The sequence below is a fragment of the Myotis nattereri genome (assembly GCF_964212035.1).
Source record: "Myotis nattereri genome assembly, chromosome: 2".
NCBI classification, from domain to species: Eukaryota; Metazoa; Chordata; class Mammalia; order Chiroptera; family Vespertilionidae; genus Myotis; species Myotis nattereri.
In genome coordinates, this window is record NC_138076.1 from 56,934,089 (window position 1) to 56,953,346 (window position 19,258).

Genomic DNA, 19,258 nt, shown 5'->3' on the forward strand with positions numbered 1-19,258 from the left:
GTACTTAGTTAAGAGGTTTTATTCCCTCCGTAACTTCAGGGGAAAATCCCTACCTGGGGAAACAACCTTTCTCAGAGACCTTGGTTAAAACACGTAGTGACAAGAAGGTGAGCAAACATATAAAGAACAGTATGCCATATGTGCCAGGTCCCTTGAAACAGCAAACATGAACCGGCTCCCGACAGTTAGGGCAATATTTTTTTTAAAAAAGCATTCATGAGAATGTTTAAAAATTGGACCCCTCGTACAATGCTGGTGGAAATGTAAAATAGCGGGGCCACATTGGAAAACGTTTTTGGCAGTTCCTCAATATGCTAAGCATAGAGTTCCCAGATGACCCGGAAGTTCCACTTCTAGATACATACCCAAAAGAAACGGAAACATGTTCACACAAAAAAACGTGTACACAATGTTCATAGCCGCGTTACTCATACGAGCCTCAAACCGTAAACAACCCAAATACTCATCAACTGATGAAGGGGTAAACAACATGTGGTATACCCATACTAGAATATAGCATACATAAAACTCTAAAAATGTTATGCTAAGTGAAAGAAGCCAGTCACAAAAGACCAGATATTATGACTGAAATGTCCCCCTGCCCATAGGCATATCCCTGTATCCCTGGAGGCCTATTAGATAGAAGGGCTAGGGCTAGGGCTAGGGCGGGAGGAGAGGAGCGACTGTTAATGGGTATGAGTTTCTTTCTTTAATATTTTGCAGAGAGGAAGGGAGAGGGACAGAAAGTCAGAAACATCAATCAGCTGCCTCCTGCACACCCCCTACTGGGGATTGGCCCGCCACCAAGGTACATGCCCTTGACTGGATTCGAACCTGGGACCCTCCATTCCGCAGGCCAAAGCTCTATCCACCCAGCCCAACCAGTCAGGGCGGTATGGGTTTCTTTAGAGTCCTACAATTGGCTCCTCTCTGAGGGGGCGTGGCTAGGCCGTGGGGGCGTGGCCGGACTCGAGGGCGGATTGAGCCGGTTGAAAGCCCCGGCTGTGGTGGCAGTTACAGGTGGAGACATGGAGGAGTGCGCTGGCCTCTGTGGCCTGGGCTCTTCGCGGGGACATCGGTGTCTTCAGAAGCGCCAGCGCCCAGCTGAGACGGCAGAGGCCGACGCCAAGCGGTGTCGCCAGGAGCGCCAGCGCCCGGCTGAGATGGCAGCGGCCCCCAGCAAGCCGTCCCCGGCAGAAAAGCACGTCGAGGTGGACGAGGCCGCGCGGCGCTGCGCGGGGAGGGTAGGAATCGCGAGCCCCGCGCCGCCCCCGCCCCCGTCGCTGCAGGACCTGCCGGTGGAGATCCTGGTGGAGATCTTCGCCTCGCTCCCCGGCACCGACCTGCGCAGCCTGGCCCAGGCCTGCACCACATTCCAGCACATCCTGCGCACCGACAGCATCTGGCGTCGGCGCTGCCGCGAGGAGTTTGGCCTTCCTGGAAACCTGCAGGACCCGGAGCGGACCGGGGTGTCCTATCGAGAAGTCTATGCGAAGCTGTTCCCACACAGACACATTCTGGGGTTGTGGCAGCTCAACTACAGCGTTAGAATACTGCTGAATGTCGTGGCGGACGGCTTCTGCATCACTGCCTGGCCCTACAGGCCTCCCCTGGACACCCCTGTGCGGGGCCCAGTCCATACCAAGCCCTGGTTCCGAATTCGCCTGGCGGAGCGGCACTCGGCCGCGCTGGAGTGCATGGCAGGCCTCCTCGGCAGGCCCCACAGCGGCCGCATGCAGGTTCAGGGGGACAGGCTCACCATCCAGTGCAGGAGGACCGACCACCGAACGGGGTCGCCAGCGCGGCCCAGGGGAGAACGGGGGCGGGTGCGGGCGGACGGCCAGCGGCACGACTGCCTGACCTACCGCCGCCTCTACCTCCCGCCGCGCCGCCCGGGCGACCTCATCAGGCCAGGCCTCTTCCACCGCAAATACAACGCCCTGGGCCCCACCACCCTCATGCTCAGCTTCCACGGGAAGTACGCCAGGGTCACGAGGCTCATGGGCATCGGCACCAAGGCGCTGGAGATCCACCTCGGGCGCCGCATCCCGCTGCCCGAGGGCGAGTTCTTCCGCAGCTTCGACGAGCTCTCCCGCGGGGTCCGCGAGATGGACGAGCAGGTGACCCGGGAGCAGCAGCAGCAGCAGCAGCAGCAGCAGCAGCAGCAAGAAGACGCGACCGAGGACAGCCAGGGCCATGGCTGGCAGAGCCCTGCCCAGCCCAGCGCCGGGGAGTCCGGGGCCGCCGCTTGGGAGGAGCAGCCTGTGCGGTTTGTGCTGCCTGCGGGCGTGCGCTCCAGCGACCAGAACTACCCCCGAACCTGCAGGATGTGTTTCTACGGCCTGGACATTGAGTCCTTCGCCCACCCCAGGCACTGCTGCCCCGGAGTCTTCATCCTGTTCGATGAGGACCACTTCGGGTTCATCTGGCTGGAGGAGAAATACTTCTTCTGGTACGGCAGAGTCCACGACACCTTCCAGAATGCGGAGGCGCCATCCCCGCAGGCCTTCCTGGAGATGCTCAAGGACATTGTCTAGTTTGGTGTTTTAATCTGAATAATTCTTTACTGGCAGTTTTTTTCAATCGTTTTTCTTCATTTATAAATCTTAAGTGGTTTCCCATTGCTTATAAAATTAAAACAAAATCTCTTCTTTTATTTTAAAATATATTTTTACTGATTTCAGAGAGGAAGAGAGAGGGATAGAGAGATAGATACATGATTTAGGAGAGAGAATCATTGATTGCTGCCTCTTGCATGCCCCACCCTGGGGATCGAGCCACAACCCAAGCATGTGCCCCTACTGGGAATTGAACCGTTATCTTTTGGTTCATAGGTCCACACTCACCCATGGAGCCACACTGGCTGAGCTGGGCTTTCTTTATCCTTCTTTTTCTAGTACCTTTAAGTGTAAAGTTAGATTTTTTTTCATGTTTCTTCAGGTAGGCCTGTAATGCAATGAATTTCCCTCTTTGGACTGCTTTCATTGCATCCCATAGATTTGGGGTTGTTGTGCTCTCATTTGCATTCATTTCCAGATATTTTCTGATTTCATCATTGATGTCATTGTTAACCCATTCGTTGTTTAGCTTCCATGTATTTCTGTGTTTTTCAGTTTTTTCTTATGATTTCCAGTGTCATACCATTATGATCAGAGAAGGTGTCTGATATGATTTCAATCTTCCTGAATTTGTATAGACTTGTTTTGTGTCCTAACATGTGGGCTATCTTTGACATTGTTTCATGTGCACTTGAGAAGAATGTATATTCTGTCCTTTTGGGGTGAAATGTTCTGTAAATATCAGTTAGATCCGTCTGATCTAGTGTATCATTTAAGGCCTCTGTTTCCTTGTTGATTTTTTTTTTTTTTTTGTCTGGAAGATCTATCCAGTGATGTCACTGGGGTGTGAAAGTCCCCTAACGTGACTGTGTTACTGTTAATCTCTCCCTTAAAGTCCATCAAGGGTTTTTAAAAATATATTTGGGTGCTCCTATATTGGGTGCACACATGTTTACAAGGGTTATGTTTTCTTGTGAAATCATTCCCTTTAGTATTATGTAGAGGCCTTCTTTGTTTCTTGTTATGGTCTTTGTTTTGAAGTCTTTCACCTTTCTTGTATTGGTCTGGCAAGCTGTTTATTTCACCTTCCATTTTAAATGATAGCGTCGCTGGATACAATAGTCTTAGATACAGTAATCTTAGATACAGTACTCTTGCTTTTCATTACTCTGAGTACCTCATGCGGTGCCCTTCTGGCCTGAAGTATCTCTATTGAGAAGTCAGCTGACGTTCTAATGGGAAAAACAAAATCTTTTCTGAACATCTGTATTGAAGTATAATTAACTTCTTATATAAACTACTGTTGATTTATCTATTAAATCAGTTGCTGAACATTTGTGTGGTTTTCACTTTTTGGCTTTTATGAATAACTCGGGGCCCGGTGCACGAAATTCGTGCACTGTGTGTGTGTGTGGTGGGGGGGCGGGTGGGGGTGGGGGGGGGGAGTGTCCCTCAGCCCAGCCTGCCCCCTCTCACATACTGGGAGCCCTCAGGCGTTGACCCTCATCACCCTCCGATCGCCTGATCGGCCCCTTGCTCAGGCCTGACGCCTCCGCCAGAGGTGTCAGGCTTGGACAGGGAACCCCCATCTCCCCCCGATCACTGGCCCTGGCCCCGGCCCAGGCCTGATGCCTCGGCCAGAGGAGTTGACCCTCATCACCCTCCGATCACCAATCACCGGATCGGCCCCTTGACCAGGCCTGAGGCCTCCGGCAGAGGTGTCAGGCCTGGGCAGGAGACCCCCAGCTCCCCGCGATCTCCCGCTCTGCCCCTGCCCAGGCCTAATGCCTCTGGCCAAGGCGTCCGGCCGGGGCAGCGGGGACCTGCAGCTGCAGCGGCCCCGCGATCGTGGGCTTCGCTTTAGGCCCAGGCAAGGGACCCCTAGCTCCCGGAACTGCCAGCTTCGACCGTGCCCAGCTCCCATCGCTGGCTCCACCCCTACTTCCTGCTATCACTGGCCAGGGCGGCAAAGGCACCTGATTCTCTCCGATCATGGCTGGGGGGCAGGGCAAAGGCGGCCCCAGGCCCCAGGGCCGCCTTTGCCCTGGCCCCCAGCTCTTAGCTCCCCCCTGGGTTTCTGATCACTGTCCGTGGCAGGGGGCTTCTTCCTGCTTTCCCTTTCGCCTCCCTGCATGGTGCCTACATATGCAAATTAGCCGCCATCTTGTTGGCAGTTAACTGCCAATCTTAGTTGGCAGTTAACTGCCAATCTTAGTTGGCGGTTAACTGCCAATCTTAGTTGGCGGTTAACTGCCAATCTTAGTTGGCGGTTAACTGCCAATCTTAGTTGGCGGTTAGTTTGCATATAGCCCTGATTAGCCAATGAAAAGGGTAGCGCCGTATGCCAATTACCATTTTTCTCTTTAATTACTGTAGATTTTAAATATTTATTTTATTGATGTTTTACAGAGAGGAAGGGAGATGGATAGAGAGCCAGAAACATCAATCAGCTGCCTCCTGCACACCCCCTGCTGGGGATGTGCCGGCAACCGAGGTACATGCCCTTGACCCGAATCGAACCTGGGACCCTTCAGTCTGCAGGCCGACGCTCTAGCCACTGAGCCAAACCGGTTAGGGCAATATTTTTTTAAAAAAAGCATTCATGAGAATGTTTAAAAATTGGACCTCTCGTACAATGCTGGTGGAAATGTAAAATAGCGGGGCCACGTTGGAAAACGTTTTTGGCAGTTCCTCAATATGCTAAGCATAGAGTTCCCAGATGACCCGGAAGTTCCACTTCTAGTTACATACCCAAAAGAAACGGAAACATGTTCACACAAAAAAACGTGTACACAATGTTCATAGCCGCGTTACTCATACGAGCCTCAAACCGTAAACAGCCCAAATACTCATCAACTGATGAAGGGGTAAACAACATGTGGTATACCCATACTAGAATATAGCATACATAAAACTCTAAAAATGTTATGCTAAGTGAAAGAAGCCAGTCACAAAAGACCAGATATTATGACTGAAATGTCCCCCTGCCCATAGGCATATCCCTGTATCCCTGGAGGCCTATTAGATAGAAGGGCTAGGGCTAGGGCTAGGGCGGGAGGAGAGGAGCGACTGTTAATGGGTATGAGTTTCTTTCTTTAATATTTTGCAGAGAGGAAGGGAGAGGGACAGAAAGTCAGAAACATCAATCAGCTGCCTCCTGCACACCCCCTACTGGGGATTGGCCCGCCACCAAGGTACATGCCCTTGACTGGATTCGAACCTGGGACCCTCCATTCCGCAGGCCACAGCTCTATCCACCCAGCCCAACCAGTCAGGGCGGTATGGGTTTCTTTAGAGTCCTACAATTGGCTCCTCTCTGAGGGGGCGTGGCTAGGCCGTGGGGGCGTGGCTGGACTCGAGGGCGGATTGAGCCGGTTGAAAGCCCCGGCTGTGGTGGCAGTTACAGGTGGAGACATGGAGGAGTGCGCTGGCCTCTGTGGCCTGGGCTCTTCGCGGGGACATCGGTGTCTTCAGAAGCGCCAGCGCCCAGCTGAGACGGCAGAGGCCGACTCCAAGCGGTGTCGCCAGGAGCGCCAGCGCCCAGCTGAGATGGCAGCGGCCCCCAGCAAGCCGTCCCCGGCAGAAAAGCACGTCGAGGTGGACGAGGCCGCGCGGCGCTGCGCGGGGAGGGTAGGAATCGCGAGCCCCGCGCCGCCCCCGCCCCCGTCGCTGCAGGACCTGCCGGTGGAGATCCTGGTGGAGATCTTCGCCTCGCTCCCCGGCACCGACCTGCGCAGCCTGGCCCAGGCCTGCACCACATTCCAGCACATCCTGCGCACCGACAGCATCTGGCGTCGGCGCTGCCGCGAGGAGTTTGGCCTTCCTGGAAACCTGCAGGACCCGGAGCGGACCGGGGTGTCCTATCGAGAAGTCTATGCGAAGCTGTTCCCACACAGACACATTCTGGGGTTGTGGCAGCTCAACTACAGCGTTAGAATACTGCTGAATGTCGTGGTGGACGGCTTCTGCATCACTGCCTGGCCCTACAGGCCTCCCCTGGACACCCCTGTGCGGGGCCCGGTCCATACCAAGCCCTGGTTCCGAATTCGCCTGGCGGAGCGGCACTCGGCCGCGCTGGAGTGCATGGCAGGCCTCCTCGGCAGGCCCCACAGCGGCCGCATGCAGGTTCAGGGGGACAGGCTCACCATCCAGTGCAAGAGGACCGACCACCGAACGGGGTCGCCAGCGCGGCCCAGGGGAGAACGGGGGCGGGTGCAGGCGGACGGCCAGCGGCACGACTGCCTGACCTACCGCCGCCTCTACCTCCCGCCGCGCCGCCCGGGCGACCTCATCAGGCCAGGCCTCTTCCACCGCAAATACAACGCCCTGGGCCCCACCACCCTCATGCTCAGCTTCCACGGGAAGTACGCCAGGGTCACGAGGCTCATGGGCATCGGCACCAAGGCGCTGGAGATCCACCTCGGGCGCCGCATCCCGCTGCCCGAGGGCGAGTTCTTCCGCAGCTTCGACGAGCTCTCCCGCGGGGTCCGCGAGATGGACGAGCAGGTGACCCGGGAGCAGCAGCAGCAGCAGCAGCAGCAGCAGCAGCAGCAAGAAGACGCGACCGAGGACAGCCTGGGCCATGGCTGGCAGAGCCCTGCCCAGCCCAGCGCCGGGGAGTCCGGGGCCGCCGCTTGGGAGGAGCAGCCTGTGCGGTTTGTGCTGCCTGCGGGCGTGCGCTCCAGCGACCAGAACTACCCCCGAACCTGCAGGATGTGTTTCTACGGCCTGGACATTGAGTCCTTCGCCCACCCCAGGCACTGCTGCCCCGGAGTCTTCATCCTGTTCGATGAGGACCACTTCGGGTTCATCTGGCTGGAGGAGAAATACTTCTTCTGGTACGGCAGAGTCCACGACACCTTCCAGAATGCGGAGGCGCCATCCCCGCAGGCCTTCCTGGAGATGCTCAAGGACATTGTCTAGTTTGGTGTTTTAATCTGAATAATTCTTTACTGGCAGTTTTTTTCAATCGTTTTTCTTCATTTATAAATCTTAAGTGGTTTCCCATTGCTTATAAAATTAAAACAAAATCTCTTCTTTTATTTTAAAATATATTTTTACTGATTTCAGAGAGGAAGAGAGAGGGATAGAGAGATAGATACATGATTTAGGAGAGAGAATCATTGATTGCTGCCTCTTGCATGCCCCACCCTGGGGATCGAGCCACAACCCAAGCATGTGCCCCTACTGGGAATTGAACCGTTATCTTTTGGTTCATAGGTCCACACTCACCCATGGAGCCACACTGGCTGAGCTGGGCTTTCTTTATCCTTCTTTTTCTAGTACCTTTAAGTGTAAAGTTAGATTTTTTTTCATGTTTCTTCAGGTAGGCCTGTAATGCAATGAATTTCCCTCTTTGGACTGCTTTCATTGCATCCCATAGATTTGGGGTTGTTGTGCTCTCATTTGCATTCATTTCCAGATATTTTCTGATTTCATCATTGATGTCATTGTTAACCCATTCGTTGTTTAGCTTCCATGTATTTCTGTGTTTTTCAGTTTTTTCTTATGATTTCCAGTGTCATACCATTATGATCAGAGAAGGTGTCTGATATGATTTCAATCTTCCTGAATTTGTATAGACTTGTTTTGTGTCCTAACATGTGGGCTATCTTTGACATTGTTTCATGTGCACTTGAGAAGAATGTATATTCTGTCCTTTTGGGGTGAAATGTTCTGTAAATATCAGTTAGATCCGTCTGATCTAGTGTATCATTTAAGGCCTCTGTTTCCTTGTTGATTTTTTTTTTTTTTTTGTCTGGAAGATCTATCCAGTGATGTCACTGGGGTGTGAAAGTCCCCTAACGTGACTGTGTTACTGTTAATCTCTCCCTTAAAGTCCATCAAGGGTTTTTAAAAATATATTTGGGTGCTCCTATATTGGGTGCACACATGTTTACAAGGGTTATGTTTTCTTGTGAAATCATTCCCTTTAGTATTATGTAGAGGCCTTCTTTGTTTCTTGTTATGGTCTTTGTTTTGAAGTCTTTCACCTTTCTTGTATTGGTCTGGCAAGCTGTTTATTTCACCTTCCATTTTAAATGATAGCGTCGCTGGATACAATAGTCTTAGATACAGTAATCTTAGATACAGTACTCTTGCTTTTCATTACTCTGAGTACCTCATGCGGTGCCCTTCTGGCCTGAAGTATCTCTATTGAGAAGTCAGCTGACGTTCTAATGGGAAAAACAAAATCTTTTCTGAACATCTGTATTGAAGTATAATTAACTTCTTATATAAACTACTGTTGATTTATCTATTAAATCAGTTGCTGAACATTTGTGTGGTTTTCACTTTTTGGCTTTTATGAATAACTCGGGGCCCGGTGCACGAAATTCGTGCACTGCGTGTGTGTGTGGTGGGGGGGCGGGTGGGGGTGGGGGGGGGAGTGTCCCTCAGCCCAGCCTGCCCCCTCTCACATACTGGGAGCCCTCAGGCGTTGACCCCCATCACCCTCCGATCGCCTGATCGGCCCCTTGCTCAGGCCTGACGCCTCCGCCAGAGGTGTCAGGCTTGGACAGGGAACCCCCATCTCCCCCCGATCACTGGCCCTGGCCCCGGCCCAGGCCTGATGCCTCGGCCAGAGGAGTTGACCCTCATCACCCTCCGATCACCAATCACCGGATCGGCCCCTTGACCAGGCCTGAGGCCTCCGGCAGAGGTGTCAGGCCTGGGCAGGAGACCCCCAGCTCCCCGCGATCTCCCGCTCTGCCCCTGCCCAGGCCTAATGCCTCTGGCCAAGGCGTCCGGCCGGGGCAGCGGGGACCTGCAGCTGCAGCGGCCCCGCGATCGTGGGCTTCGCTTTAGGCCCAGGCAAGGGACCCCTAGCTCCCGGAACTGCCAGCTTCGACCGTGCCCAGCTCCCATCGCTGGCTCCACCCCTACTTCCTGCTATCACTGGCCAGGGCGGCAAAGGCACCTGATTCTCTCCGATCATGGCTGGGGGGCAGGGCAAAGGCGGCCCCAGGCCCCAGGGCCGCCTTTGCCCTGGCCCCCAGCTCTTAGCTCCCCCCTGGGTTTCTGATCACTGTCCGTGGCAGGGGGCTTCTTCCTGCTTTCCCTTTCGCCTCCCTGCATGGTGCCTACATATGCAAATTAGCCGCCATCTTGTTGGCAGTTAACTGCCAATCTTAGTTGGCAGTTAACTGCCAATCTTAGTTGGCGGTTAACTGCCAATCTTAGTTGGCGGTTAACTGCCAATCTTAGTTGGCGGTTAACTGCCAATCTTAGTTGGCGGTTAGTTTGCATATAGCCCTGATTAGCCAATGAAAAGGGTAGCGCCGTATGCCAATTACCATTTTTCTCTTTAATTACTGTAGATTTTAAATATTTATTTTATTGATGTTTTACAGAGAGGAAGGGAGATGGATAGAGAGCCAGAAACATCAATCAGCTGCCTCCTGCACACCCCCTGCTGGGGATGTGCCGGCAACCGAGGTACATGCCCTTGACCCGAATCGAACCTGGGACCCTTCAGTCTGCAGGCCGACGCTCTAGCCACTGAGCCAAACCGGTTAGGGCAATATTTTTTTAAAAAAAGCATTCATGAGAATGTTTAAAAATTGGACCTCTCGTACAATGCTGGTGGAAATGTAAAATAGCGGGGCCACGTTGGAAAACGTTTTTGGCAGTTCCTCAATATGCTAAGCATAGAGTTCCCAGATGACCCGGAAGTTCCACTTCTAGTTACATACCCAAAAGAAACGGAAACATGTTCACACAAAAAAACGTGTACACAATGTTCATAGCCGCGTTACTCATACGAGCCTCAAACCGTAAACAGCCCAAATACTCATCAACTGATGAAGGGGTAAACAACATGTGGTATACCCATACTAGAATATAGCATACATAAAACTCTAAAAATGTTATGCTAAGTGAAAGAAGCCAGTCACAAAAGACCAGATATTATGACTGAAATGTCCCCCTGCCCATAGGCATATCCCTGTATCCCTGGAGGCCTATTAGATAGAAGGGCTAGGGCTAGGGCTAGGGCGGGAGGAGAGGAGCGACTGTTAATGGGTATGAGTTTCTTTCTTTAATATTTTGCAGAGAGGAAGGGAGAGGGACAGAAAGTCAGAAACATCAATCAGCTGCCTCCTGCACACCCCCTACTGGGGATTGGCCCGCCACCAAGGTACATGCCCTTGACTGGATTCGAACCTGGGACCCTCCATTCCGCAGGCCAAAGCTCTATCCACCCAGCCCAACCAGTCAGGGCGGTATGGGTTTCTTTAGAGTCCTACAATTGGCTCCTCTCTGAGGGGGCGTGGCTAGGCCGTGGGGGCGTGGCTGGACTCGAGGGCGGATTGAGCCGGTTGAAAGCCCCGGCTGTGGTGGCAGTTACAGGTGGAGACATGGAGGAGTGCGCTGGCCTCTGTGGCCTGGGCTCTTCGCGGGGACATCGGTGTCTTCAGAAGCGCCAGCGCCCAGCTGAGACGGCAGAGGCCGACGCCAAGCGGTGTCGCCAGGAGCGCCAGCGCCCGGCTGAGATGGCAGCGGCCCCCAGCAAGCCGTCCCCGGCAGAAAAGCACGTCGAGGTGGACGAGGCCGCGCGGCGCTGCGCGGGGAGGGTAGGAATCGCGAGCCCCGCGCCGCCCCCGCCCCCGTCGCTGCAGGACCTGCCGGTGGAGATCCTGGTGGAGATCTTCGCCTCGCTCCCCGGCACCGACCTGCGCAGCCTGGCCCAGGCCTGCACCACATTCCAGCACATCCTGCGCACCGACAGCATCTGGCGTCGGCGCTGCCGCGAGGAGTTTGGCCTTCCTGGAAACCTGCAGGACCCGGAGCGGACCGGGGTGTCCTATCGAGAAGTCTATGCGAAGCTGTTCCCACACAGACACATTCTGGGGTTGTGGCAGCTCAACTACAGCGTTAGAATACTGCTGAATGTCGTGGCGGACGGCTTCTGCATCACTGCCTGGCCCTACAGGCCTCCCCTGGACACCCCTGTGCGGGGCCCAGTCCATACCAAGCCCTGGTTCCGAATTCGCCTGGCGGAGCGGCACTCGGCCGCGCTGGAGTGCATGGCAGGCCTCCTCGGCAGGCCCCACAGCGGCCGCATGCAGGTTCAGGGGGACAGGCTCACCATCCAGTGCAAGAGGACCGACCACCGAACGGGGTCGCCAGCGCGGCCCAGGGGAGAACGGGGGCGGGTGCAGGCGGACGGCCAGCGGCACGACTGCCTGACCTACCGCCGCCTCTACCTCCCGCCGCGCCGCCCGGGCGACCTCATCAGGCCAGGCCTCTTCCACCGCAAATACAACGCCCTGGGCCCCACCACCCTCATGCTCAGCTTCCACGGGAAGTACGCCAGGGTCACGAGGCTCATGGGCATCGGCACCAAGGCGCTGGAGATCCACCTCGGGCGCCGCATCCCGCTGCCCGAGGGCGAGTTCTTCCGCAGCTTCGACGAGCTCTCCCGCGGGGTCCGCGAGATGGACGAGCAGGTGACCCGGGAGCAGCAGCAGCAGCAGCAGCAGCAGCAGCAGCAGCAGCAGCAAGAAGACGCGACCGAGGACAGCCAGGGCCATGGCTGGCAGAGCCCTGCCCAGCCCAGCGCCGGGGAGTCCGGGGCCGCCGCTTGGGAGGAGCAGCCTGTGCGGTTTGTGCTGCCTGCGGGCGTGCGCTCCAGCGACCAGAACTACCCCCGAACCTGCAGGATGTGTTTCTACGGCCTGGACATTGAGTCCTTCGCCCACCCCAGGCACTGCTGCCCCGGAGTCTTCATCCTGTTCGATGAGGACCACTTCGGGTTCATCTGGCTGGAGGAGAAATACTTCTTCTGGTACGGCAGAGTCCACGACACCTTCCAGAATGCGGAGGCGCCATCCCCGCAGGCCTTCCTGGAGATGCTCAAGGACATTGTCTAGTTTGGTGTTTTAATCTGAATAATTCTTTACTGGCAGTTTTTTTCAATCGTTTTTCTTCATTTATAAATCTTAAGTGGTTTCCCATTGCTTATAAAATTAAAACAAAATCTCTTCTTTTATTTTAAAATATATTTTTACTGATTTCAGAGAGGAAGAGAGAGGGATAGAGAGATAGATACATGATTTAGGAGAGAGAATCATTGATTGCTGCCTCTTGCATGCCCCACCCTGGGGATCGAGCCACAACCCAAGCATGTGCCCCTACTGGGAATTGAACCGTTATCTTTTGGTTCATAGGTCCACACTCACCCATGGAGCCACACTGGCTGAGCTGGGCTTTCTTTATCCTTCTTTTTCTAGTACCTTTAAGTGTAAAGTTAGATTTTTTTTCATGTTTCTTCAGGTAGGCCTGTAATGCAATGAATTTCCCTCTTTGGACTGCTTTCATTGCATCCCATAGATTTGGGGTTGTTGTGCTCTCATTTGCATTCATTTCCAGATATTTTCTGATTTCATCATTGATGTCATTGTTAACCCATTCGTTGTTTAGCTTCCATGTATTTCTGTGTTTTTCAGTTTTTTCTTATGATTTCCAGTGTCATACCATTATGATCAGAGAAGGTGTCTGATATGATTTCAATCTTCCTGAATTTGTATAGACTTGTTTTGTGTCCTAACATGTGGGCTATCTTTGACATTGTTTCATGTGCACTTGAGAAGAATGTATATTCTGTCCTTTTGGGGTGAAATGTTCTGTAAATATCAGTTAGATCCGTCTGATCTAGTGTATCATTTAAGGCCTCTGTTTCCTTGTTGATTTTTTTTTTTTTTTTGTCTGGAAGATCTATCCAGTGATGTCACTGGGGTGTGAAAGTCCCCTAACGTGACTGTGTTACTGTTAATCTCTCCCTTAAAGTCCATCAAGGGTTTTTAAAAATATATTTGGGTGCTCCTATATTGGGTGCACACATGTTTACAAGGGTTATGTTTTCTTGTGAAATCATTCCCTTTAGTATTATGTAGAGGCCTTCTTTGTTTCTTGTTATGGTCTTTGTTTTGAAGTCTTTCACCTTTCTTGTATTGGTCTGGCAAGCTGTTTATTTCACCTTCCATTTTAAATGATAGCGTCGCTGGATACAATAGTCTTAGATACAGTAATCTTAGATACAGTACTCTTGCTTTTCATTACTCTGAGTACCTCATGCGGTGCCCTTCTGGCCTGAAGTATCTCTATTGAGAAGTCAGCTGACGTTCTAATGGGAAAAACAAAATCTTTTCTGAACATCTGTATTGAAGTATAATTAACTTCTTATATAAACTACTGTTGATTTATCTATTAAATCAGTTGCTGAACATTTGTGTGGTTTTCACTTTTTGGCTTTTATGAATAACTCGGGGCCCGGTGCACGAAATTCGTGCACTGCGTGTGTGTGTGGTGGGGGGGCGGGTGGGGGTGGGGGGGGGAGTGTCCCTCAGCCCAGCCTGCCCCCTCTCACATACTGGGAGCCCTCAGGCGTTGACCCCCATCACCCTCCGATCGCCTGATCGGCCCCTTGCTCAGGCCTGACGCCTCCGCCAGAGGTGTCAGGCTTGGACAGGGAACCCCCATCTCCCCCCGATCACTGGCCCTGGCCCCGGCCCAGGCCTGATGCCTCGGCCAGAGGAGTTGACCCTCATCACCCTCCGATCACCAATCACCGGATCGGCCCCTTGACCAGGCCTGAGGCCTCCGGCAGAGGTGTCAGGCCTGGGCAGGAGACCCCCAGCTCCCCGCGATCTCCCGCTCTGCCCCTGCCCAGGCCTAATGCCTCTGGCCAAGGCGTCCGGCCGGGGCAGCGGGGACCTGCAGCTGCAGCGGCCCCGCGATCGTGGGCTTCGCTTTAGGCCCAGGCAAGGGACCCCTAGCTCCCGGAACTGCCAGCTTCGACCGTGCCCAGCTCCCATCGCTGGCTCCACCCCTACTTCCTGCTATCACTGGCCAGGGCGGCAAAGGCACCTGATTCTCTCCGATCATGGCTGGGGGGCAGGGCAAAGGCGGCCCCAGGCCCCAGGGCCGCCTTTGCCCTGGCCCCCAGCTCTTAGCTCCCCCCTGGGTTTCTGATCACTGTCCGTGGCAGGGGGCTTCTTCCTGCTTTCCCTTTCGCCTCCCTGCATGGTGCCTACATATGCAAATTAGCCGCCATCTTGTTGGCAGTTAACTGCCAATCTTAGTTGGCAGTTAACTGCCAATCTTAGTTGGCGGTTAACTGCCAATCTTAGTTGGCGGTTAACTGCCAATCTTAGTTGGCGGTTAACTGCCAATCTTAGTTGGCGGTTAGTTTGCATATAGCCCTGATTAGCCAATGAAAAGGGTAGCGCCGTATGCCAATTACCATTTTTCTCTTTAATTACTGTAGATTTTAAATATTTATTTTATTGATGTTTTACAGAGAGGAAGGGAGATGGATAGAGAGCCAGAAACATCAATCAGCTGCCTCCTGCACACCCCCTGCTGGGGATGTGCCGGCAACCGAGGTACATGCCCTTGACCCGAATCGAACCTGGGACCCTTCAGTCTGCAGGCCGACGCTCTAGCCACTGAGCCAAACCGGTTAGGGCAATATTTTTTTAAAAAAAGCATTCATGAGAATGTTTAAAAATTGGACCTCTCGTACAATGCTGGTGGAAATGTAAAATAGCGGGGCCACGTTGGAAAACGTTTTTGGCAGTTCCTCAATATGCTAAGCATAGAGTTCCCAGATGACCCGGAAGTTCCACTTCTAGTTACATACCCAAAAGAAACGGAAACATGTTCACACAAAAAAACGTGTACACAATGTTCATAGCCGCGTTACTCATACGAGCCTCAAACCGTAAACAGCCCAAATACTCATCAACTGATGAAGGGGTAAACAACATGTGGTATACCCATACTAGAATATAGCATACATAAAACTCTAAAAATGTTATGCCAAGTGAAAGAAGCCAGTCACAAAAGACCAGATATTATGACTGAAATGTCCCCCTGCCCATAGGCATATCCCTGTATCCCTGGAGGCCTATTAGATAGAAGGGCTAGGGCTAGGGCTAGGGCGGGAGGAGAGGAGCGACTGTTAATGGGTATGAGTTTCTTTCTTTAATATTTTGCAGAGAGGAAGGGAGAGGGACAGAAAGTCAGAAACATCAATCAGCTGCCTCCTGCACACCCCCTACTGGGGATTGGCCCGCCACCAAGGTACATGCCCTTGACTGGATTCGAACCTGGGACCCTCCATTCCGCAGGCCACAGCTCTATCCACCCAGCCCAACCAGTCAGGGCGGTATGGGTTTCTTTAGAGTCCTACAATTGGCTCCTCTCTGAGGGGGCGTGGCTAGGCCGTGGGGGCGTGGCTGGACTCGAGGGCGGATTGAGCCGGTTGAAAGCCCCGGCTGTGGTGGCAGTTACAGGTGGAGACATGGAGGAGTGCGCTGGCCTCTGTGGCCTGGGCTCTTCGCGGGGACATCGGTGTCTTCAGAAGCGCCAGCGCCCAGCTGAGACGGCAGAGGCCGACGCCAAGCGGTGTCGCCAGGAGCGCCAGCGCCCGGCTGAGATGGCAGCGGCCCCCAGCAAGCCGTCCCCGGCAGAAAAGCACGTCGAGGTGGACGAGGCCGCGCGGCGCTGCGCGGGGAGGGTAGGAATCGCGAGCCCCGCGCCGCCCCCGCCCCCGTCGCTGCAGGACCTGCCGGTGGAGATCCTGGTGGAGATCTTCGCCTCGCTCCCCGGCACCGACCTGCGCAGCCTGGCCCAGGCCTGCACCACATTCCAGCACATCCTGCGCACCGACAGCATCTGGCGTCGGCGCTGCCGCGAGGAGTTTGGCCTTCCTGGAAACCTGCAGGACCCGGAGCGGACCGGGGTGTCCTATCGAGAAGTCTATGCGAAGCTGTTCCCACACAGACACATTCTGGGGTTGTGGCAGCTCAACTACAGCGTTAGAATACTGCTGAATGTCGTGGCGGACGGCTTCTGCATCACTGCCTGGCCCTACAGGCCTCCCCTGGACACCCCTGTGCGGGGCCCAGTCCATACCAAGCCCTGGTTCCGAATTCGCCTGGCGGAGCGGCACTCGGCCGCGCTGGAGTGCATGGCAGGCCTCCTCGGCAGGCCCCACAGCGGCCGCATGCAGGTTCAGGGGGACAGGCTCACCATCCAGTGCAAGAGGACCGACCACCGAACGGGGTCGCCAGCGCGGCCCAGGGGAGAACGGGGGCGGGTGCAGGCGGACGGCCAGCGGCACGACTGCCTGACCTACCGCCGCCTCTACCTCCCGCCGCGCCGCCCGGGCGACCTCATCAGGCCAGGCCTCTTCCACCGCAAATACAACGCCCTGGGCCCCACCACCCTCATGCTCAGCTTCCACGGGAAGTACGCCAGGGTCACGAGGCTCATGGGCATCGGCACCAAGGCGCTGGAGATCCACCTCGGGCGCCGCATCCCGCTGCCCGAGGGCGAGTTCTTCCGCAGCTTCGACGAGCTCTCCCGCGGGGTCCGCGAGATGGACGAGCAGGTGACCCGGGAGCAGCAGCAGCAGCAGCAGCAGCAGCAGCAGCAGCAGCAGCAAGAAGACGCGACCGAGGACAGCCAGGGCCATGGCTGGCAGAGCCCTGCCCAGCCCAGCGCCGGGGAGTCCGGGGCCGCCGCTTGGGAGGAGCAGCCTGTGCGGTTTGTGCTGCCTGCGGGCGTGCGCTCCAGCGACCAGAACTACCCCCGAACCTGCAGGATGTGTTTCTACGGCCTGGACATTGAGTCCTTCGCCCACCCCAGGCACTGCTGCCCCGGAGTCTTCATCCTGTTCGATGAGGACCACTTCGGGTTCATCTGGCTGGAGGAGAAATACTTCTTCTGGTACGGCAGAGTCCACGACACCTTCCAGAATGCGGAGGCGCCATCCCCGCAGGCCTTCCTGGAGATGCTCAAGGACATTGTCTAGTTTGGTGTTTTAATCTGAATAATTCTTTACTGGCAGTTTTTTTCAATCGTTTTTCTTCATTTATAAATCTTAAGTGGTTTCCCATTGCTTATAAAATTAAAACAAAATCTCTTCTTTTATTTTAAAATATATTTTTACTGATTTCAGAGAGGAAGAGAGAGGGATAGAGAGATAGATACATGATTTAGGAGAGAGAATCATTGATTGCTGCCTCTTGCATGCCCCACCCTGGGGATCGAGCCACAACCCAAGCATGTGCCCCTACTGGGAATTGAACCGTTATCTTTTGGTTCATAGGTCCACACTCACCCATGGAGCCACACTGGCTGAGCTGGGCTTTCTTTATCCTTCTTTTTCTAGTACCTTTAAGTGTAAAGTTAGATTTTTTTTCATGTTTCTTCAGGTAGGCCTGTAATGCAATGAATTTCCCTCTTTGGACTGCTTTCATTGCATCCCATAGATTTGGGGTTGTTGTGCTCTCATTTGCATTCATTTCCAGATATTTTCTGATTTCATCATTGATGTCATTGTTAACCCATTCGTTGTTTAGCTTCCATGTATTTCTGTGTTTTTCAGTTTTTTCTTATGATTTCCAGTGTCATACCATTATGATCAGAGAAGGTGTCTGATATGATTTCAATCTTCCTGAATTTGTATAGACTTGTTTTGTGTCCTAACATGTGGGCTATCTTTGACATTGTTTCATGTGCACTTGAGAAGAATGTATATTCTGTCCTTTTGGGGTGAAATGTTCTGTAAATATCAGTTAGATCCGTCTGATCTAGTGTATCATTTAAGGCCTCTGTTTCCTTGTTGATTTTTTTTTTTTTTTTGTCTGGAAGATCTATCCAGTGATGTCACTGGGGTGTGAAAGTCCCCTAACGTGACTGTGTTACTGTTAATCTCTCCCTTAAAGTCCATCAAGGGTTTTTAAAAATATATTTGGGTGCTCCTATATTGGGTGCACACATGTTTACAAGGGTTATGTTTTCTTGTGAAATCATTCCCTTTAGTATTATGTAGAGGCCTTCTTTGTTTCTTGTTATGGTCTTTGTTTTGAAGTCTTTCACCTTTCTTGTATTGGTCTGGCAAGCTGTTTATTTCACCTTCCATTTTAAATGATAGCGTCGCTGGATACAATAGTCTTAGATACAGTAATCTTAGATACAGTACTCTTGCTTTTCATTACTCTGAGTACCTCATGCGGTGCCCTTCTGGCCTGAAGTATCTCTATTGAGAAGTCAGCTGACGTTCTAATGGGAAAAACAAAATCTTTTCTGAACATCTGTATTGAAGTATAATTAACTTCTTATATAAACTACTGTTGATTTATCTATTAAATCAGTTGCTGAACATTTGTGTGGTTTTCACTTTTTGGCTTTTATGAATAACTCGGGGCCCGGTGCACGAAATTCGTGCACTGCGTGTGTGTGTGGTGGGGGGGCGGGTGGGGGTGGGGGGGGGAGTGTCCCTCAGCCCAGCCTGCCCCCTCTCACATACTGGGAGCCCTCAGGCGTTGACCCCCATCACCCTCCGATCGCCTGATCGGCCCCTTGCTCAGGCCTGACGCCTCCGCCAGAGGTGTCAGGCTTGGACAGGGAACCCCCATCTCCCCCCGATCACTGGCCCTGGCCCCGGCCCAGGCCTGATGCCTCGGCCAGAGGAGTTGACCCTCATCACCCTCCGATCACCAATCACCGGATCGGCCCCTTGACCAGGCCTGAGGCCTCCGGCAGAGGTGTCAGGCCTGGGCAGGAGACCCCCAGCTCCCCGCGATCTCCCGCTCTGCCCCTGCCCAGGCCTAATGCCTCTGGCCAAGGCGTCCGGCCGGGGCAGCGGGGACCTGCAGCTGCAGCGGCCCCGCGATCGTGGGCTTCGC

The 19,258-nt window shown here is 53.6% G+C and overlaps 4 protein-coding genes across 4 annotated transcripts; all 4 read left to right on the forward strand.

The window, feature by feature from the left end:
* Positions 1 to 1,028: 1,028 nt before the first annotated feature.
* LOC308513701 (F-box only protein 31-like) lies at positions 1,029 to 2,537 on the forward strand (the record flags this gene model as incomplete). Its single annotated transcript, XM_081083869.1, has 4 exons — positions 1,029 to 1,244; positions 1,362 to 1,792; positions 1,910 to 2,120; positions 2,208 to 2,537. The coding sequence occupies 4 exons, from the start codon at positions 1,029 to 1,031 to the stop codon at positions 2,535 to 2,537; spliced, it is 1,188 nt and encodes a 395-aa protein (XP_080939995.1).
* A 3,435-nt stretch (positions 2,538 to 5,972) lies between these two features.
* LOC308513702 (F-box only protein 31-like) lies at positions 5,973 to 7,481 on the forward strand (the record flags this gene model as incomplete). The annotated part of the gene is made up of 4 exons (XM_081083870.1): positions 5,973 to 6,188; positions 6,306 to 6,736; positions 6,854 to 7,064; positions 7,152 to 7,481. 4 exons carry the CDS (start codon positions 5,973 to 5,975, stop codon positions 7,479 to 7,481), a joined length of 1,188 nt encoding a protein of 395 aa, XP_080939996.1.
* Positions 7,482 to 10,915: 3,434 nt separating this feature from the next.
* On the forward strand, positions 10,916 to 12,430 carry LOC308513703 (F-box only protein 31-like; the record flags this gene model as incomplete). Its single annotated transcript, XM_081083871.1, has 4 exons — positions 10,916 to 11,131; positions 11,249 to 11,679; positions 11,797 to 12,007; positions 12,101 to 12,430. The coding sequence occupies 4 exons, from the start codon at positions 10,916 to 10,918 to the stop codon at positions 12,428 to 12,430; spliced, it is 1,188 nt and encodes a 395-aa protein (XP_080939997.1).
* Positions 12,431 to 15,864: 3,434 nt separating this feature from the next.
* LOC308513704 (F-box only protein 31-like) lies at positions 15,865 to 17,379 on the forward strand (the record flags this gene model as incomplete). Its single annotated transcript, XM_081083872.1, has 4 exons — positions 15,865 to 16,080; positions 16,198 to 16,628; positions 16,746 to 16,956; positions 17,050 to 17,379. 4 exons carry the CDS (start codon positions 15,865 to 15,867, stop codon positions 17,377 to 17,379), a joined length of 1,188 nt encoding a protein of 395 aa, XP_080939998.1.
* Positions 17,380 to 19,258: the final 1,879 nt, after the last annotated feature.